General features: G+C 39.6%; 1 protein-coding gene across 17 annotated transcripts in view; it reads left to right on the top strand.

The window, feature by feature from the left end:
- Window positions 1-21,589, top strand: part of CPEB3 (cytoplasmic polyadenylation element binding protein 3) — a 173,327-nt gene extending 151,738 nt beyond the window's left edge. For all 17 annotated transcript variants that reach the window (XM_074339396.2, XM_074339394.2, XM_088791954.1 and 14 more), the window contains one exon: window positions 15,833-21,589. In XM_074339396.2, the coding sequence (XP_074195497.1) occupies window positions 15,833-16,060 (228 nt within the window). In that variant the 3' untranslated portion in view covers window positions 16,061-21,589. The remainder of the gene's footprint in view (window positions 1-15,832) is intronic.
- The last annotated feature ends 518 nt before the right edge of the window (window positions 21,590-22,107 follow it).

Here is a 22,107-nt window from a genome sequence, read left to right on the forward strand (position 1 = left end):
AATAAGCGGATCAGTTGAACAATAACCGCAGTGCACGTGGGGGGCTGCATTTATTCTTTATAAGTTTACTCAGCTCCTTATAGGGAGGGGATCCTACTTATGTAACCTGTACTCTTTGAAGTCACAGGAACAAGGTAGCCCAGGCTATTGGGGCAAATGTCTGACTCCTGCTTTAGCTATAATTAGGGTCCCTCGTGAATATATGACTTGATGGAGTGAGCTGATACATCTACACATCAACAGACTTTTTGCCACAGTCTGTCTAGCAATGGGAGGACAAACAGAGGTGGAAGGGCTTTCAATGGTAGTTCCTTACAGAGCTGCCAGATCTTGGTTGGCCACCTGTGCCCAGAGGTCTGAATGGGAGTGCTCGGCACATGGGTGACACTCAGTAAATATGTAGAATAAATTAGGATGATAAATGGGAGAGCAAGGGCTGGAAGCCACCATGCAAGTCTATCGAGGATACTGGAGTGCGTCGTTCTCATCTCTCACCCGGACCTAGAGTAGCTTCCCCAATGGTCTCCCCAGTTCAACTTTAGCCCATCCCCAATTCATTCTTGATATGAAAACCAGAGTAATCTTTTAAAAGTCATAATGTCAATAATGCCTTCCTCCTTTTAAACCTTTTGATGATGTTTAAATCTTTTAAACTTTTTTTATCTTGCCCTGCCCTTAGGATAAAGGTCAAAATTCGTAATTAACATTGCCTGCATGACCCTTCATGTGACATCTGTCTTCTGCCTTAGCACTCCCTCATCTTGAACCAGTCACAACTGGCTTTTTTCTCTACTTTTCAGGGTCATTATGCATACGGTTTCCTCTGCCTGCCAATTACCCACTTTTCCTTCAGGTCTCAGCTTAATTGTGATATTTTTAGGAATCCTTTCTTCAGTGGAGCTTATATCAACCCCATAGATCGTTTTCATAATACCATCTACCATTCCTTTGTCACTAAAGAACCTCTGTAATGAAGCAATGCTTGGTTTACTGTCCGTTACCCTGTTAGACTGTACAATCCATGAGGCCAATGAATATATGTCTTTCATTCTGTTACTGTATACTTACTACTTGACACATAGTAGATACACATTAATTATGTATTTTGGGATGGATGAAGGAGTTCTTGAATGAATGTTGACTGTGGTAGCCCAGGTGAAAGCCCTTCTGCACCAACCTTTGGCGTATCCAACTGGTCACCAAAGGGCACTTTGCACAGCTTTCCTTTTCTACCTAGTTAAGAACACTCAAGTAATAAAGAAATTTAGGTTTTGCTGTTTAGAATATCAGAAAGTGTTCTTTGACACTTACAGTACATTAAAACTGGACTTAACCTTAGGCATGACCTGGTCCCTATATTGACAGCACCCCTTTTTTTTTTTGCAACAGAGCAGAGTCTAGGAGAGTTTTGGAGACTCTTAAGACAATTAAGACTGTCAATTAAGAACAGAGCCACCTCTGCTCATGGAACTCCCTGAATTTTGCTGCACAGCCAGGGTCTAAAGTTTCTACAGACCCACTTCTTGCATGAAGTCCTTTGCCTACAGACTTAGGTTAGGAACCCCTGAGTTAGATTATAGGCCCCTTAGTGAGTTTTGTGTACCTTTCAGTATTTCACATAACTTTTCAGATGAACATATTCTGCACAGGACGGAGTATACACGTGGAGTTTGTTATCAGCACTTTCTAGTGTGTCTGTAGGTCGTTTTGAACGTTAACTAAATGAGTGAAATTTTCCTATGCTTTTTTTTTCAGTTTTGCTTTTGATTTTCACTTTTTTTTATGTTGTCTTCATGTAAAACCTTTTTCAAGTCAGTGTGAACCAATAACTTGGCACACACATACATGTGTACACATTTTAAGAAAGGAAAAAACTATTAAAATTGTAATACAATGAAATCACGCTAGCATTCATTTGATTAACGCCGTCTTTTGAGCGAACGTCATACTACACATTGCTACTGTAATTCAACTTCGAAAAGTAATACATAGACAACATCTCTTAAAATGTGTACTTTTTTTTGGCACCCCTGGTATATATGTGGATGTGTGTGTGTGTGAGTGTGTGTATGTATATGTATGTGTATATATATAAATATATAAAATATGTAAATTTTTATATATAATATTAGTGAAAATATTTGGCATTTTTAATGTATGAGTGACCCTTATTATGGAACATTGGTGTTATAAATGACCCAAGGAGTGGGGAAAATAAATAAATGACACAAATACAATTCATGCCTCAGTGTTTACTTCTAAGGAAAAACTGTTAACATCTTGAAATGAATCCTTTAAGGCATATATTATACATATCTTATGGCTAACATTCACCAGTTCTGAGCCAACTGATAATTTGTCCCTAAAATGGCAATATCAAGGTTGTGTAATACCCAGCACTGTGGTTCTCAGCGTTTCTTCTGCCTTGACATACATGAGACATGTGATACAGCCTCATGGGTAACAGGGGCTCCCTAGCACACTAGTAGGGTGGGCATTTATGTGTTGTGACCATAAGTAAGGAGGGGATACATCCCACACTCACTCCAATCCTCACCACCCAGAAAGCCACGCCACAGTGAAAAAGTGTCCTTGGGAACTGGGAGATCTGAGCTATACTCCTAGCTCTTCTCCCAGTTATGGTATGACCTTGGCAAGTTACTTCATCTCTTAGAGGCTTCATTTTATTGTCTCGTAGTATAGGAAGAACACAAGCCTAACTATCTTATGGCTTCTTGCACAGATCAACAGTAATAGATGAAGTGCTTTGGGAAGTTATTAGGCTGTACCGATGTTGATTGTATTGCAGAGCCTGGCCCATTTAAGTTGTGCTGTTCCCAACCATATGTCCAAGGCTAATTGTTGCCTCTTTTTGTCCTCTGAAAGTACCTTCTCAGTTCCACTAGGAATCCTTAATATAAGGATAATGAAATAATTGAAGTTAATACTAAGAAATAAACAAGAAGAAGAAGAAGAAAAGAAAGAAATTAACATAGGTGCCAAACTACCAATGTTCTGCTTGGATGTTAGTTAAGACACACATATAGAGATTCTTAAGTTCCTTTTATAGATATAAACACCTGGATGCATTTACCATTTAAAGAATTAAAGGAGGTTTGTTTTTTTCCTTTAGTCTAGAAAATGTGTTTTTACCAGTATTTTTTCTCTCATAATGAAAAGATTTTGAACCTGAAATTCAGTAGAAGGTTAGGATTAAATTTTGCTTATATTCCTTTGAACAGTGTTTCTGTGAAAAATTGGAACAGTTTAAAGTATTTAAGTACAAAGAGGGCAAAAGAGGGCACCTGTACTCATTCTGTCTGTTAAAATGATATTTTTAGAAGTGATGCCAAATGAACACTTAAAAGATGTGAAAGCTCTGCTAAATCCAGTTTTCTTTATAACTCAAGTCTCGGTCACTTACATATGAAAGATTTTTGTAGTGTGAAAAATGAGATCATTAGAAAATGAGTGATCTTTTTATATAGCCATTTATCTACCCTTTTGTCTACTCTGTGTGATTCTGAGAAGATTTGTAGGGGTAGAATCAGTTGAATCTGCCTTAGTGTAACAAAAACATGTGACTTGACTTATATGAACAATTTCTTTATAAAAATGTGAGGTACCCTCCCCCCATACACAACTATTGTTTAGCACAATTTGGTCCTGTTGTCCCCTAGAAATTTGTAAGTCAGATGTTTATAACTTGATACGCAGCATGTGGTAAACATTGATTATAGTCTGGCAACTCAGCCCAGAGACCTTTTTACTAGTAGAAAGGATACTAAACTAGCATCTGCCAATCTAGTTTAGTCTTAACTATACCACTTACTACGTAGCTGGAAGAAGGATATGTGTATACATGTGTCAATGAAAATGCTTTTGGAAATTGTAAAGCTCTCTGTCAATACACAGTGGCACTGATAACATACTGATTTACGTGAAACCATGAATGGCTAATATTTGAGCTTTTCTGGCAGATGCTTATTAGACAGTTTAATTGAAATTCCGCATGATAAAAGGAGTTAAATATTTCAGGCAAGGCAAGGATAAAGTTGGTTGGTTATTTGAGTTTTTGAACTAGGAGGAGGAGCTCTCGGTACGCAGGGATCCGTTCCTAAAATTAGGGCCCGTCAACCACCATTTTCCTAAATTGTTCCTCATAAAGCACGAGTCCCTGAGGATTTTAATATCTATTCTATAAAAAAAAAAAATCTTTTTTCTAAGTCAAATGAGTTTGGAAAATGCTTTCTTCAAGAAAGTTAAGTAGGTTGCTTTATTCTAGGGCTTCTTAGAATCTTTTATATACTAATCTTCATTATGAAGATCCACGAAGGAGACACTTCAATTTTTCACAAGTTTTTTTGATCATGAACTCTTCTAAAATGCACCATCTCTTGGGAATAATGTTCTCGAGAGCCCAGTTGAGAAAATACTATTTCCAGCTTCTTTTCTTCTTTCATGCTCCAATTCAGAAGTTTAATAAGCGGTTGACTGTTTTTCCCTTCCTCGGTGCCTTTTTACTAAGTGTGTCCCACCCACCATATATTTTCTTTTCTTTTTTTTTCTCATTGTGAAAAAACAACACATGAAATCTGTCCTCTTAACAAATGTCTCAGTGTACAGTTATTATTAACTATAAGCCCAGTGATGTACAGATCTCTAGAAGTTTTTCATCTTGTGGGACGGAAGCTTTATAACCTTTGAACAGTAGTTCCCCACTTCCCTCTGTCCCCAAACCCTGGCAACCACCAGTCTACTTTCTGCTTTCTCTGGGTTTGACTGCTTTAGATACTTCATATAAATGGAATAATGCAGTATTTGTCCTGTGTCTGGCTTATTTCACCTAGCATAATGTCCTTGAAGTTCATCCATGTTGTTGCATGTGACAGAATTTCCTTCTTTTTTTAAGGCTGAATAATATTCCATCATTGTATACATATACCATATTTTCTTTATCCATTCATCTATCAATGGGTATTTAGGTTCCTTCCAAGGCTTGGCTATTGTGAATAATGTTGCAATAAACACAATAGTGAAAATATCTCTTCGAGATCCTGATTTCAATTCTTTTGAATAAATGCCCAGAAGGGGGATTGCTGGGTGTGTATTTTCTATCGATAGAGGGTTGGTGTGAGGCAGGGAAACAGCAGCTGCATATCCATGGGGGGCATTAAAGATGTGATTGAAGTTCTCTTTAGTATTTATAGTTCTCTGCATTTTGATTATTTGAGAGTATTGTCTCTGTCTAACATATTAGTCTCTATATAAGAAGGGAAAATCGTTTTGAAATCAATATGCCATTGACAAATAATATTTCCTTGACTCTGTTTTAGCTTAATGCATAGGACCAGAGAGACTGACTTTCAGTTAGCTAATTTGGGGCTTCCTGATACTTTTATTTAAGGAACATTGTGACAGCTAAGTCATAGTACATCATATTTGCTTTCAATAGCATACTCTTTAGAATAACCCTTTTTTTAAATTTTATTTAATGAGATGTTATCCATTGCACTTTTCTTTGCAAGCACTTCAAGTACTTCACATATTTAACGGTTTTTTTCCTCTCTTCTCTAGAAACATATTAGGCCTGAATTTTAGCTAAAGACTACCAAAGGCTTTATATTTTCAGCCTGCGTAAAGATTACTGTGACCCAGTAACCACACTAACACAAGTGCTGGTAATTCTACACTTTGTCCCTGGCTGCAGCTGGAATACATAAGATGGTTCAACAGCAAAAGAAGTGGGGGTTCTGATGACCTGTTTCCAGACTGTCTGCTGCTTGCCTTAGTCTTGGGACCTCCCACAACCCAGCCTTCATTTTGCTGCTGTTACTGACCCCTGCGTTGATCTGGCTTGAAAGCTTCCCAGCTGCAGCAATGGCTGTGTTTGATTTGACCCTTTGAGAGGAAGCAACTCCCAGAAGTGAATTCAAATATTGTCGGAATTAATCCTACCTGAGCTTGTTTTGAAGCACTGGGGGTCTTAGAGCCTTTGACTAGAAATAGTTTTTGAAATGGAGTTTGGGTTGTCTAAAGAAAGAGCGAAAGATATTCCTTTTCTCTAAATGGCGTGGAAACGTTTTCTCCTGTCTCTCCTTCCTCATCTTGACCTCTGATCTCTCCTGTTCTCTCTTTTTATGTCTTCTCTCTTGGAATTGGAATCATTTTTAATATGAAAACTCTTTAGAGTGATTAAGTGTTCTTTCCTGCTCCTGTTGGAGTACAGAGGCTGTTCATGGGACTACTAATGAAAAAAAGACCATCACCCCCCTTTTGAAGTATTTACCTCAGTAAGACATTCAAGTTCTTTAACCCCAGAAGGCAGGCGGTATCAGTCAGTTAGCAGTTTCTTGGTGAATGCTTATTCTTATTTGGAAGAGCCGGTCCAAACCTCTCATAGGGTAGAGGAAACTGAGGCCTGCGAGGTTGGGAAACAGCCATTAAATAGAGCCAGGGCTCTCTGCCCCTCTGGGCGGGGACGGGAAGGTGAGGCCATGGCAGTCATGCATTTCACAGATTTCTAATGCTTTTCTTAGCCTTCATTCTCCACGTGATCCACTCTTCTGCTACTAGAAACTCCAGCCCCACTCGCAAGTATCATGGAAGGAAACCAGACTGACGTTGAATCTATAGATGATACAGGCTACTGTCAGGGGCCCGGCCTTACATAAGTTATCTTACAGCTAGACAGAGCCCTCACAGACCTCTCTGCGCTCTCTGCGTGTACATAAGCACATTCTCACCTGTGGGAAAGGCAAAGGGTGATTTTTAAATCTTTCTTCCCCTAGCACTTCAAAATAGGAAAACTGGTAAGTCCTATCCTTGGAAAGGTAAAAAGAAAAGACAGTCCAAACCATTTCTCCTATGTGATTTTTAATCTATCCCACATTGCTTTTAGAATAACTGAGTTTGCTAAACCTGGGAGGTTGTAGATAATTTTGTTGCTAAGCAAAAGTTATTTTTCATGTAGCTGCTTTAATTTCCTGGGCATCTGTCATCTGCTTTCTAAATAGCAGGATTCCAGCTCATAGTCAGTTGAAAAACTAAAAATTTTATATTTAAATAATCTTCATATTCGCTGCCAGCAGGCAACTTGCTTTAGCAACTGTAAAGACACCATGGTTAGTGGGAATGGTGACAAGGTCACTGTGGTTTTTAGGATAGATGTCTCTGTGACACGTGCCAAGAAGATTAGAGGTGCATTGTTTAAAAGCTGTGAGCACACCAAATAAAATGATTTTTCCAGGAAGCATTTGCTCCACATGATAAAAAATGTCCTACTGACTTCTGGGCAAGCCTTTATTTCCACCAAATTACACCTCTTTATGTGGCCTCTTTTTCCAGTTTGTCCACCCTGATTCCATTATCTGAAATCTTTGCTTCTATTCAATTTCCAGGCACCTGGAAACATACCTCACCTGCCTTGGGATGGTTAGGTATCTGACAGACTTCATTTGTTTTATTTCCATCACCAAAAGGCACACTGAAGCAGCGACCCGTCTTTAGTGTCCTTTATCTAACCTTTAGCACGTAATTCATGAGCCTGACCTTGGCTTATGCCTCCCTTCTCATTACGACAACCTTTCAGGCCCAAGGACAGGGAATTCTCTACCCGCGAAGACTTTACGGTTTCCCTGGGTATCCCCTCTCTCCACCGAGAGCACTTTAGTCATTGCTTTATTTACTTTGGGAGGTCATTTTGCTGACTGATGTCAACATGAGTGCAGAGAGAAATATTTTCTCTAGCGTGTTAGAAACGAAACAATGTCAGCATTGCGATCAGATTGCTGACGTATGGCTTTCTCTTTGTCTGTCTCATTCTAAATATATGATTCCCTTTATTCATCTTCTTGGAACCACTTGTCCAGGGTTCCACATCAGCCCTCGTTATGCGTAGCGGTTCCCAACTCATCACTAATTACACACAGGCCTCAGCATCCTTGGACACGGCCGTCTCCATTGGGCATGGTGTGAATCCAAGTGTCTCTGTGGGAAGTTTCCATCTCCGGTGCCTGCACAGCCCTCGGAAGCGAGGGCCAGCTTAGTGAGGACCGGCTCTGTGGAGGGCTCTAGTATTTGACTTGAATGGTAGTGAAAGTCAGTAATGGGATTCCCAGTCTCCAAAATGTCAAGCTTAGTGACACTGCAGGTGACTTAGGTGGTTAACAGAGAAACTCATTGTTGTTTTAATAGTTATTATTCTGTGTATTGGGAAAAAAAAGGAATTAATCTGGATAGTGAAGTAAAACGTCACATATTATTAATACAGGTGGCATTAGGATATGGAGAAAACAAATGGTTTGGGAGTGCCTCTAAAACACTGTCAGACCATAAATCATTTTAAGGAAGAAATACATCTTGTTCTCCATTGTATTTCAGTTTTTATTATGGTGGCTTACAAGAACTAGGCACTCCGTAAATATTAGTCAAACAAGTGAATCCATTTGACCACCTAACTACCAATGTCCTTCATGCAGCTACTTCTCTTTGTTGATTTAAATTGTCAAAATTGCTGCCTGACTGTTGCCCTCCGAGAGATGTGGAAACCACACTGCGTGTCTGTCTGTGGATCGTTCTGAGTCGTGGTACATGTCTTATCTTTTGGGCAAGCCGCTCCTTTTTGGATCAGCACCTTGCAAGGAGGTGCTGGAAGCAGCTTCCCAGTAATAAGCGTCCCTCACGCATCTGGAAGGAACCAGGAAAGGCCTCTGAGTGCCCCTAGCAATCCAAAAGCCACCCCCTTTCCGTTTTTGGCTTTATTCAGAGTCTTACTGACTCTGATTGCTGGCATTTAATGTGCAAGTCTTAGCAAACTTGATTCTCTAGTTTTTCAGTCTAATTTAAAATGATAGGAAATTGCAAATTTATAAAGCATCATTGAAAGGTATTATTAGAAGGTAGCAGACAGACAGATTTTGAAGGGGGGGGACAGCAAAAAGTGAAAACTGTCCACTGCATTGTATTACCTGGCACAACTATAAAAGGTATTTATAACATCCCTTGCTTAAGAGAGGGCAGAGTAAATAATACATTTCAGGAAGATTTCCATTTTGAAAAAAATCAAAATTCAAGACGTATTAGCACCAAAAAGTAAAAACGTCTGCTCCCTGGAAAAGTAACTCCTGAGGAATTCGTTATTCCCTAGGGAAGCTGATTAAACAAGGCCCCACTGAGTGCCTCTGGCCTAGAGGCAGGCATGGATGCTTGATGACTTATCTGCTGAAGTACATGTATTGTGTGGACCAGATTCCACAGAACCCTTCAGCTGGTAAGGAGCACTGTTGCCGAGCTCACCTGAAGCCTGAATAGACAGAAGGGGTAGCTTTATTCCTATTACATTTTCAGATATCTGCATGAATATATTACTTGACGTTACATTTGTTTGTTCAGTGTTTTACAGTTTGCAGTAGGTGTTTGTATCCATCATTCCACTTGATCTTAACATCTCCATGCTGTAGAAATCCTTTCCAATCAACTGGTGGAGCACTAATTTCATCTTTTTCTTGACTGCGTGGTATTCCATGGGGTTAGAGGTACCACATTTTATTCAACCATTTACCTATAGGTGGACATTGCCACTATGGGCAGTTCTTCAATAAATATACTGTACATGTGAACTCTCTTATGGTGGTTATATTTCCAAACACTGGGATTACAGCCAACAGTAGGATTATTGGGTCAAAGAGTATACGTATTTTTAATTTTAAGAATTTGATTTTTTAAAAATGTAGTGATTCACATTTCTATCAGCAGATGATAGGCAGTTATCACCTCTTTTAAATGTTTGCCAGTCTGAGACTAAAGTAATATTAACTTTCTTTTTCCTGACTACTAACAAATGTGAAAACCTTTTAATGTGGATTGACTATGAATTCTTATATGGCTTTTTCTTATGTCTTCTATTTTTATGCATCTTTTTCTTGTCAGTTTTTAAGAGTTCTTTGTGTAATATAAATAATAACCTGTAATTTTTTTCCAAATCCATCCATCATTTGTCTACTGACATTTTTCATGGTGTTTTTTGGTCATTTGAATGTATTTTATTTTTACGTAGTCTAATAGATTTATTTCCTTCTGAAGCTCCTAGAATGCTAGTCCTTATTAAAAAGGTCTATCTTGCCCTTAATTTGTACATATAGACCTAGTTTATTTTAAGATTATTTTCTTTTTTTAAGTTTTACATTTAAATAGTTCTTCATGTAGGTACTGTGTCGTTATAATTTGGTTCATTCCAAGGAATTTGTAATTTTTGCTACAATTGCAAATAGAATTTTTCTGTTTTTATTGCTAGAGTAACATAAGGTTACTAGTTTTCTGACAAGTCTTCTTGACAGAGAAATAATATCTTGACTAGATACAGGATTTTGGGATCATGTCCTTTTCTCTCAGCCTAATAGGTAGTATTCTTTGGTGTTCTAGCTTCTAATGTTGCAAATGAGAAGTCCGGTGCCAGTTTGTTTCTTCCTTCCCTTTGCAGGAGAGAGTAACTTGCTCTTTTCACTTGGAAGCATGTAACGTTTTCTCTTTACCTTTGGAGTACAGAAATTTTAGCTAGTGATTTACCAGGATATGCCCCGTGGTATGTTGTTGGGGTTTTTCCCTTATCAGTCTGTACTGGACCTGGTAGTATTTTTGAGATGAGGTTTCAGGACTTTTGTCAGTTTATTACCTTTCCTCATTACTTTTTCTTCTTCCTGAACTTTTATGATTTGTATATTAGGTTCTCCTGGATCTAGTCTAAAATTTATCTTTCCTCTTACTTTTCAAAATTATTGTTTTCTAGAGATTTGAAATATTTCTGCCACCTGATCTCCTAGGCCACTAAACTGGATCTCAACAGTGATTATCTTCTCTTCAATTCATCTAATTATTTCAATTCAGCTTAATTAGTCAAAAAGTCACAGTTTAGATATTTCAGCTTCTTGATAATAAAACAGTTTGAATGTAGGCAAAAGTATAGAGACCAGCATAGTGAACCTCATCATCCGGTTACAACAATTAGCAACATACAGTGTTCCAGTTTCAATAGTTACCTACTCACTCTCCCACCCTCCCCCAGATTATCTTAAGCAGATCCCAGACGTCATATAATTTCATCCTGAAATAATTCAATTAAATAATTCAGTTATATCTCTAAAATAGAGTTCTTTAAAAAACAAAACTGGACCCCACTAAACTTTAATTAAAAATGAAAAAACTGGGAGTACAAGATTTCCTTTTGTGACGATGAAAATGTTTTGGAACTAGATAGAGGTGGTGGTTACACAACATTGTGAGTGTATTAATCATCCCTGGATTGTTCATTTTAAAATGGTTAATGTTTTAGACTTTAACCTCAATTTAAAAAATTAATTTAAGCTCTTAGAAAAACCTGAGGTAAATAAAAATAAAATAAAAAAGCCCACATAGCCACAATAATGCTTTTATACCTAAACGAAAGTAATTGTTTTTTTAAAAATATTACCAGAAAGTCCCCTTTGTACTAGACTTGAATCTCCTTAAATGCTCTTTTCATATTTGTATATATTATAAATGGCCATCGTCTTTGTCCCCCAGTAGCTTTCTTTTGCTGAGAGTGAATTCTGTTTGTTCAGACCAATCCTCTCTTTGACTGCTGGATCCCCCTTTCCAGGCTTACTGGGGCTCAGATCTGGTTGCTAGAGCACCCTGAATATAGGTGTCTGCCTGGTGATAGAAGCAAAGCAGTTCTCACTTGTGGGGTGAAGGCGGAAACGCAGGCTGCTGCCAGGCCCCTGCGAGCGCTGCCTCTACCCACAGCCCCCTCATCTCAGGGCACGGGATTCATTCCTCCATTTGGCTGCTCTTTGGCCTTCAGATGCATGAGATGGGGCCAGGTTAGATACACTCATTAACCAATAGCTCCCTTCCCCTAGTTGTCTATAATCTCTACTACCACACTCTTCCCCGGATGTACCACTGTTGTGTCTTACTCCAGGACTCTGTCCTCAAGTTACTTGAAACTAAGGAGAGATGCCGACCAAGGCAGGACTGTAGTAGGAAATGCCATATGAGCAATATGGCGTGTTTAGTATCATACAAAGGAGCAAGGACAGAAATAGTTAAGGCAGACTGTGCCTCTCCCTGATTTCTGACAAGGCGTGCAAGACCTGCAGTAGGTAAAGAAGAGTCTCTTCCACCAGTGGTGCAGGGGCGGCTGGTGTCCACGCACAAAAATGAAGTGGGCCCCGCCTTACACTGTATGTGTACAAAAGGAACTCACAATCAACCCACCTAACGATGGGAGCTAAAACCACAAAATTCTTAGAAGAAACATAGGGGTAAATCTTCATGACCTTGGATTTGGCAGTGGATTCTTAGACGTGACACCAAAAGGAAGAGCAAAAATTTTTGTGTATCAGTGGGCATTATCAAGAAAGGGAAATGTAGGGGCCAGCCCGGTGGCTCAGGCGGTCGGAGCTCCATGCTCCTAACTCCGAAGGCTGCTGGTTCGATTCCCACATGGGCCAGTGGGCTCTCAACCACAAGGTTGCCGGTTCAACTCCTCGAGTCCCGCAAGGGATGGTGGGCTCCGCCCCCTGCAACTAAGATTGAACAGAGCACCTTGAGCTGAGCTGCCTCCCAGATGGCTCAGTTGTTGGTTGGAGCATATCCTCTCAACCACAAGGTTGCCAGTTTGTCTCCCGCAAGGGATGGTGGGCTGCGCCCCCTGCGCAACTAGAGACGGCAGCTGGACCTGGAGCTGAGCTGCGCCCTCCACAACTAAGACTGAAAGGACAACGACTTGACTTGGAAAAAAGTCCTGGAAGTACACACTGTTCCTCAATTAAAAAAAAAAAAAAGTCCTGTTCCCCTTCCCCAATAAAAAAAAGAAAGAAAGAAAAAGGAAAGTGAAATGTAGCCTACAAAATAGGAGGAAGCATTTGCAAATCATATGTTGATAAAAATCTCATGTCTAGCATATACCAAGAACTCATACAACTCAACAACAACAACAAAAAAATCCAATTTTAAAAATGGTCAAAGGACCATTTCTCCAAAGAAGATATATAAATGGCCAGCAAGCACATGAAAAGTTGCTCAGTGTCATTAGTCAGTAGGCAAATGCAAATCAAAACCACAATGAGGTACCTCTTCACACCTACTAGGAAAGCTGTCATCACAAAAATGGGAAACAGCCAGTGTTGCTGCGTATAGAGAGAAATTGGAACCCTGGCACATTGCTGGTGGGAATATAAAGTGGTACAGCCTCAGTGGAAAACAATTTGCCTGTTCTTCAAAATGTTAATCGTAGAATTTCTGTACATCCCAGCAATTCTACTCCTTCGGCATATATTCAAAAGAATTGAAAACAGGTATTCAAACAAATATATGTACCCATATATTATTCCTAGCAGCACCATTCACAATAGCCAAATGTCCGTCCATAATGAAGGGATAAACAAATGTGGTATATATGTACATATACATACACGTATAATGGAGTATTCAGTCATAAAAAGGAAAGAAATACTATAACACGGATGAACTTTAAAACATTTTGATAAGTCAAAAAAGTCAGGCATGAAAAGTCACATATTATGAGATTCCATTTACATAAAATATTAAATCCTTAGAGACAGAAATAGGTAAATCCTTAGAGACAGAAACCAGATTGGTGGTTGCCAGGGGCTCAGGAGGGAGACGTGGGCTGAGTAACTGCTTAGTGGGTACAGGGTTTCCTTTTGGGGTGATGAAATGTTTTGGACCTAGATAGAGGTGGTGGTTGTACAACATTGTGGATGTATTAAATGCCACTGACTTGTTCACTTTAAAATTGTTAACTTTATGTTAAGAAAGAAAAAGAGAAGAAAGGTTGGGCCTCATTGGGTACAGGAATTGTTGAGTGGGCTGGGTGTTAAAGGAGAGCATTAAGGTGGACAGAACGTGCAAGTGAAAATAAAGACCATGTAGAGTCTGAGTTGGGAATTAGTTAGGAGAGAGATTGGTGCAAATCATGAAGTCTCGTCTCTGGCTTATAACTGAGCCACAGGAGACAGGAAGTACCCTATTACACGATGGCAGCTGGGCTTCGTCCTGTAGGCGCTGGAGAATCGGGAGGGCTTTTGGCCAGTGGGACATAGGGGTAGACGATTGGAGGCCTGGAGCCTGGTGGTCAATGCAGAGGCCATCGACATTGAGCACATCCGGTACATCGAGACGGCCTGGACTAGAGAGGAAGCAGTAGGAATCACAATTATTATGCTCAGTGCTCATGGTGTCCAGACGTGTAACTCACTTAGTCCTCACAGGACCCCATAAAGTATGAACTCTTCTTTGCCTCCTATGTACAGATGAGTAAACAGAACAGAGTGGCTGAGAAACTTGCCTAAGGTTGCACAGCCACTAACGTGGCCTAGATTTGAACCCAGGCAAATGATCCCAGAACCCCATCTGAAGTTTTAATTATGACACAGAGATGAATGTGAGAAAGTTTTTTGAAGCCCACTTACTCCCTTGTCAGGTTGAGGATGAGGAACTAGGAGAAAGGGAACTAGAGCCAGAGTAAAGACCTTTTCCCTCTGGGCAACCAGGAGCTGGTACGAGTCTTCTCAGGTGGGTCTTCCAAGTAGAAATGTCTGTCTGGCCGGTGGACCTGTGGACAAGAGCTTATGGCTGGAGACACAACTCCAGACGAGGCCAGCAAAGGAGCCTTCGGGAGGGAAGAAGAAGCAGGGACGTAGCGAGTCCGATGCGAGGCAGGCCCCATCTTTCCCACTCACCTCCTGCCCTTCCGGAACCTCCTGGCTGCATCCAGAGGCAGCCTGAATGTGCAGGGAGTTCGCTCCTGTCAAAGAATGGTGGGTCCTTGTGGACACAGCCCCTGTGGCCACAGCAGTTGTTCTCCCCAGAATGGCTCTGGCGATCAGTGTGGGAAGGAGCCTGGCATATGTCTTTTGAATATATATGCCAAGGAGCCTGGTCACAGACGCCCCCGTGTGCTGGTTTCTAACATTCAAGATGAAAACATTAATGCCGTTCCTTTTCTGAGGTTCCAGGAAGGAGACACAGGGGAAAACTGTGGTGACTTTTGTTCGTCCTTGCTTTTGGTTCCCCCATAATACAGTGTTGCTTCTTTGGAGTATTAAATGCCCCCAAAGGGCTATGATGAACAGCTTTCCTCTACTGAAGCTTCCAGTCTTGGGAGGAGAATAGGGCAATAAAGTCCAAAAAATGTAAAAGCCTGTTATTAGCTTTTGAACATCTCACTAGTCTCCGCTTTCCTCTCCCGCCCACTGTACACAGTCTGGGGATGTTAGTCTTTTGAAAGCCTTGTCATGGAAACATGAAGCCCAGGGCCTCCTAGTAGCACCGTCCTTGAGCCTTGCCAGCCTCAGTGTGACTTGTCCCCTCTGGCCTGGCTCTTGTCACACCATTCTCCTAGGCTATGTGCTGCCTTTGCCGGCTTCCAGGCTTCGTCCTAACTGGTTCCTGTCCCCGAAACGCTCTTCCTTGTCCCTCATTGTCAGGTGCTGCCCCGCCTTCAGCTCGTGTGCTACCTGTCGTCGTCCTCCCCGGGACCCTTTGCGGTCCACACTGTTAGACTCAGCTTACAGATATACAAATAAATGTGCGCACCCATCTCACAGATATTCAGATAGAGTGCACAGAAGCCGGAGACAGGTAAAGGATTTGCCACAGTCACACAACTAGCAAATGAAGGAGCAGCGTCTGAAGCCCATAGTCTCAGCCACATCCAATCCTGGCCTCTGACTGAGATACCAGTCAGCTATGCTGTCAACACTGGAAACTGAGAAGCGTGAGGAAGCGTGGCTAAACCTTTTTTCCTGTCTTTCCTCTTTGGGTCCAGGTGGAAGTGAAGCCATATGTGCTGGATGATCAGATGTGTGATGAGTGCCAGGGCACACGCTGTGGTGGGAAGTTCGCCCCCTTCTTCTGTGCCAACGTCACCTGTCTGCAGTATTACTGCGAATACTGCTGGGCGAGCATCCATTCCCGCGCCGGGCGGGAGTTCCACAAACCACTGGTGAAGGAGGGAGGCGACCGCCCTCGTCACGTCCCGTTCCGCTGGAGCTGAGCCGGGGGCAGACCCAGCCACAAAGTACTGGAGTCGATAACAGGAGGGAAAAGAGAGGACACTGCCGCAGGGCTTACAGTGTTCTGGAAATCTGTGCATTTGTTCTCGATTTTTAAAGAAGAAATGGGTCTTTTTATTATTATTATTATTTACAGTCATATTACTGAACTCAATGTCCAGTATAATGCAAAATTGCAGAGTGTATAACGGTACTGATTTGCACTTTGATTCACACCTTTGTCGGCTTGGTACCTTAATTTCTTACACCTGATTTGTCACTCGTGACAGTACCTAGACTGCCATTCTCATCAGCGGCCATCAGGTTGATGTCTGTGATTTTTTTGTTTGTTGTTGTGTTGTTGTTCTGATTGTTTTTGAACTGGAGCATGCACTTATTTTCAGAAACTTAGAGAGTTGCCCCTAGGAGAAGACTTACCAAAGGTAATACTCGCGAGTAGGTGGCAGATGTAGCAAACACTTCCCAACAATTCAGCAATCATTAGTTGGGGTCATTTAGAGTAAGGATTACCCTTAATGAAAATAAGCCTTTAGTTGCTCCCTATTTTGACATGTAAGGATACCTCATAAGCTGAATCTTTATTTTTCCTTCATGTTTGATTTTTGTTTTGCTGAGGATTTTGGTTAGATCTTTTAGTGTTATGTAAATTTATGCTGCAATAGCTTTTGCTGCTATTAAAATGGTATTATTAATACCATAATACTCTATTCAGGCTAAGGTATCAATGAAAAAAAAAAAACCAACAACACACTTTTGTGATTTAGGGATAGAATCAGCTGCCGAACGAAGATCAGAATAGACTTCAGAAAGCTTCAACGGAAGGCCACTATGTCTGACTGCATGTTTACTTAATCAGGTTGCTGCATGCAATAAATTTTATATCCAATGTCTAGTATAAAACCTTCCCACAATGCACAAATTAAGAATCTATATAAGCTATAAAATACTGATTTTTTTTTTTAAAAGAAGATTTTTTTTCATTCAAAGAATTGGTAATTGACCGGAGGAAGGCATGCCTCAATAAATGGAATGCTTCTGAAATTAGGAAGAGCCCATAACAGAATGACCTATATTACAACCAATATAAAACCTAGGTGTAGGATATTCTTAAAGCAAATTTGTGGATGGTAGATGAAGTACTTTGCGGTGCTCTGTTATATATTGTGCAATTTATTTTATATAGTAAAGTGATTATGTCTAACTGTGATCAAACTTAACTGTTTAAAGCCTCTGTGTCAGACATTACTGAACTTGACAGTTCATAACTGGTATACTATTAACTAACACATGAGCTCTTAGTTACAATCTCCTAGTGCTTGCACCATTTTACATAGCTTCAGACCTTGTCCAGAAAACCAAAGAGCTCATCTTAGCTTACAAACACTAGGAATATATACAGTATATAGAGCTAAGTTGTCAGATTGACAAACTAGGCACATTTTAAGAAAGTTGCGTGATGGTGATGCTAAAGAAATGTCTGTACCAAATCAGATGGCCTGGGCAGGGTTGGTTGTCTGGGTGAGAAATTAACTACTTAATTCCCTGGATTTATCCTGTAAAGCTTGAATAGAATTAAGACCTGCTAGTACTACCATGGACATTTTCTTAGCATTCACTCTTGGCCTGCAGATAGTAATATATAAACACACACAATGATTGTGAGACTATGTAAATCTTTTTTTTTTTTAAATCTTCCTATGTTTTGGAATTCTGGGGACAATCTGACTGGATATGACACTGCAGAATAGATTTAAATCGCTGTGTTTTATGTGCTGTGATGTCCTTGTACTGTCTTAAGTTAACATTGCTTGTTTTTGTTCTGTTTTGTTTTGTTTCTCCAGTGTTTAGTTGCAATTACCAGCTCTCAAACTATAGTTTGTTTTCAAAAAGGAAAAACAAAATAGTTTTTTACTGGATTAAAAATGCTTATTAGAATTCTCCCCTTTTGAGGTTACCTCTGGGCTTTTTGGTAATAATTGCTTTTGTCCCAGCCCAGCTGTGGTTTTCTGTTTGTTTTTTTCTATGTTTGTGGTTTTTTTCATCTGTACAAGAAATTTTGTTATGCACTACTACTTTTTGTATTCTAGACAGTTTTCAAAAGTTGGCTGAAGATTTTTTGTTTGTTTGTTTTTAAGGAAAAAGGCATGCTTTCTGACTGACATGATCTTTTGCAATACCTCAATTTTGAAATATAGGAGAGAAAATGATATTTTCTAAGTAAGTTTATTCAGAAAAATATATATTAATTTAATTCTGCAAGAAAAATGATTTAACAGATGGGTAACTTTATTTTTTTCATGCTTATTTGTGTTTTTTGAAAATGAAGAAGTTAGAGCTTTATAACTATAATAGTAAAGATCATATCTAACCTACAGAAATCTACCTAATTATGTGAAAGGAGCAAAACTTTTTGAAGAAGCACCCCTCTTTCATGTACTAAAATAACACTGAGATTTAAGGAAAAAAAAAAGCTGGAAGATCGTACAGCGTTCATGCTTAACGTGAAGGCGAAAAAACATTGTCAAAAGAATAGGTTACAAAAACAATAAACTCCATTTGGTGCTGAAAGTTGTGAATAGATGGTGGAAACTACTTTCCCTTAATTTGTATATTTATAATCAAGCGTTGATTGTGCACGACTGACCAGGATTGTGAAAGAGTTCTTCTGTTTGTATTTTTTTAAAGAGAACTTTTTTAGTTTATTAAATTATAACACGTTCCCTTTTGTTTTGTAAATAAATGTGCCCCCAAGTTGTTAATGTTATATTAAAAGAGAGGGTCCTTCAAAAAAAATTATTTTTTAAAACACAGAGGTGTTCTGACCTGCAGCTTGACTGGGAAGCCCCTGGGTATCACAGGTCCTGTTGTGGCCTTTCCTTGATGTGACACTTGAACTAGTCGATTTTTTGAAGGCTATAACCTAACCTCGACTATTTGTTGTTATGTGCAATACTGTTTGTACTGTTTGTATAAAAAATAGAAAAAAAAAAGAAAAGAAAAAAGGCATAAATCTTTATTGCAGATTTATTTTCATTGCAAACTTTAGACATTGTGATTCACTGAAATCATTTTTCTACTGTCAAATATGTACCTTTTCTTCATGCTGGTATTTTTTCAATAGTAATGTAGCCTTTGTACTGAGACAAATTTTCATTGTTATTTTTAGAAAGATTTTTTGCTAAGAAAAAAATTAAACATATTTACATATTTTTCATTTTATTTCGTATTTTCTTTAAGGAGTGCTTTCTCAATCATTAATAGAGTTGTTTCTGGGAGGGACTTTCATATCTGGTCAATGTCATAATATTATTTTGTATTTTTACTTGGAATAAATTAATTTTATGATGCTAATTCTTTAAAAGTTTATTTTTTTCATTTTCAGTTATTTTTGGAGCTAAAACCTTTGTAATATTGTTACTAAAGTGTCTAGTTTTTTGAAATGCAAAGCTTTATGTATTAACTTGCTGATGTGGTTTACAATAGTGTGACAACAATGAAAACGGTTGGTTATGTAAAGTGATTGGAAAATGTAATGAACAATTGGGTAATAAAATGACAGAATGAGCAGAACATGTGAGATTTTGACAAGCCTTTTCCTTTATTACAGTGGTTTAGTGTAAGATTAGGGATGTCACAGTACAGTTCTCTAGGGATGTCACAGTGGATTTATACAACACCAGGTGCAACCAAATCTGTGGCCTGATCAAAGTCACCCCTAGTGAAATACCACCAGGTGGAAAACCTGGCTAGGTCAACAGAATGACTCATTGCTTTTCCCCTCTAACTTCATTATGTCGTGCGCATGTGTGTGTGTGTGTGTGTGTGTGTGTGTGTGTGTGTGTGTGTCTGCCACCAACTGCTGTCCATGTGTGAGACGGTACCTTTCACCAGGCCAGATCTTCTCCATGCACTCACAGTGGTGACGTCTGAGAGTGAAAGGAAGTTGCTGAGAGGACACCGCCTGCCGTGTAGTTAGACTGACTGCATTGTCCCCCCTGAGTTAGCTCCCTGTAGGGCTTGGGTGTCTACCGAGGAAGCCCTCTCAGGCGTCACCACTGTGTATGGACAGTCTCAGACTTCGTCTTCCTCCACCCCACCCCACACCCACCTGCTCCGTGTTATGGTGCCCCTTGTTTGTCCCTTATTGTCCCTTATTGTGGCAACACATCTGGCAACACCCCAAGCATGATCTCTCTGCCCTCCTACCTTTCCAACACCCACCTCACCTTGAAGCTGTGCTGTTAAGGCAGCATGTCATTATAATGGCACCTAAAATTAAAACAAAAAAACTGCAAAACTGGTGTTGCGTAACCAGAACATCCAATGACTTGCTCTAGATGGATGATGTGTTTCTACCAGTCCTTGATGGCCTCTTCCAGTTCCGTTGCCACGGAAGCGGGGTTGTCAATAGCTCGGAGAAACGTGTGTCCAGAGTTGGCTCTTGGGTACGCTCTATGTATTCAGTTTTGTAAATAATATATAGATTAGGTCAAGTTGTGATGTAAAATTTTAACTCAAATTGGGTATTACTGGTTGGAATTTTACATTAACTACAAATAAGTGATTAGGAACAGAAGAAAAGAAATTGGAAAATTCTTGCTTAGTGATATAAAGATTATGCTTAGATTTCTGCTTATATCTTGTGTTTTATAGCTTGTTAGTGAAGCATGGGCTAATGCAGAATGTATCGCATTTATGCAATTAGCAAATAACTGCTAGTTTTAATTTTATCTATTATATTAGCAACAAAATGGTATTTAACTGGGTAAAGCTCCTATCTAAATATTTGAGTATTGTGACATCTCTACTTGCAAGGTTTGAGTGAAAGATTAGTCACAGAATAGTGGGGAAAATATCTTTTTTGTTAAAACTGATTTATTTGTATGGATTGTTGCTTTTTCACCAGTTTGTATGGTATGTCAGCTAACATTCTGTTGTTTTTTTAATAATAACCAAACTTCTCTATCTCAGCTGCAATAGTGTTCCATTTTACCACAGAGTATTTTATAATTAATGCTATTGACTTTATACCCCAAAATGGGTCAAGAAGTGGATATGTGATTCAGAGATGTTTAAATTGGTCTGACGAAGTTAATCGCAACAAGTAGAAAACTCGGGTGCTAATACAGGATAACTTCTGCTCTTTCTTCTCTTCTGGATATAGTTCTGTTGGGGTATAAAGTATTAGGTATTTGTATTTTTGCTGTCAAAATAATGGACATAACTTTTAGAGTGTTCACAGCTAAGATCTCTGTATTTGTTTTTCAACTAACAACTAATGTTAAATGTATTGTATCTTTTATTACCTGTTCTCTTAGATTGTTTTTGCTAGTAACCCTTACTCAGCTTCTGCCTTTGGGGTTTGGACTCTTATTGCTTGTATGGAACTGCAGTACTGTGACTAAACATGGAGCTCAATGCAGCTATTGCTTACAACTGCTTAAACTTTGTAGTTTGGACTTCATTTTTTTTCTGTAATAACAACTTATTAAATCTAGTTGTATGAAGTACTGACACTTGTCATCCTTTGCATTCGCTAGGGTGCATTTGCTTGGCTATGTGGATTGCATCTGGGAACGTTGGTACGTTCCATTTGCTCCATTAGCTTTTGGGGGAGGTGGGACAAATTCCTTTACAGCAGATGACGTACAGCAACATTCACCTTTTCTCTGTCACAAACAACACTCATTGGGGCCGGGCGGGAGAGTGTATCTTTGAAACAGGAAGGTATTTGACTGTTAACACGATGTGCACGTGTTGGTTTTTACTTGCTTGCTACCAGAAACCAATTTTCAAAACCATGGAAGTCGATGAAAACGTAAGTACGCCCCTTTTCGTTTTTTTTACACGAGGCTCTCCGATCATTTCAGGGAATGGATCTTTGTAAAATCCCATAACGACTTTGGATGTGCTAGAAGCTCTCGTACGCACTAACTTAAATCCTTTTAGAAAATGGAGAATCCCCCCGGAGAGCTTTTAAAACACGCAGTGCCGGCATCCCAGCCCCGAGACTGCTTTCATGGGTTTC

This window comes from Rhinolophus sinicus, chromosome 15, assembly GCF_057876585.1.
Source record: "Rhinolophus sinicus isolate RSI-liver-muscle chromosome 15, RSI-T2T, whole genome shotgun sequence".
NCBI lineage: Eukaryota > Metazoa > Chordata > Mammalia > Chiroptera > Rhinolophidae > Rhinolophus > Rhinolophus sinicus.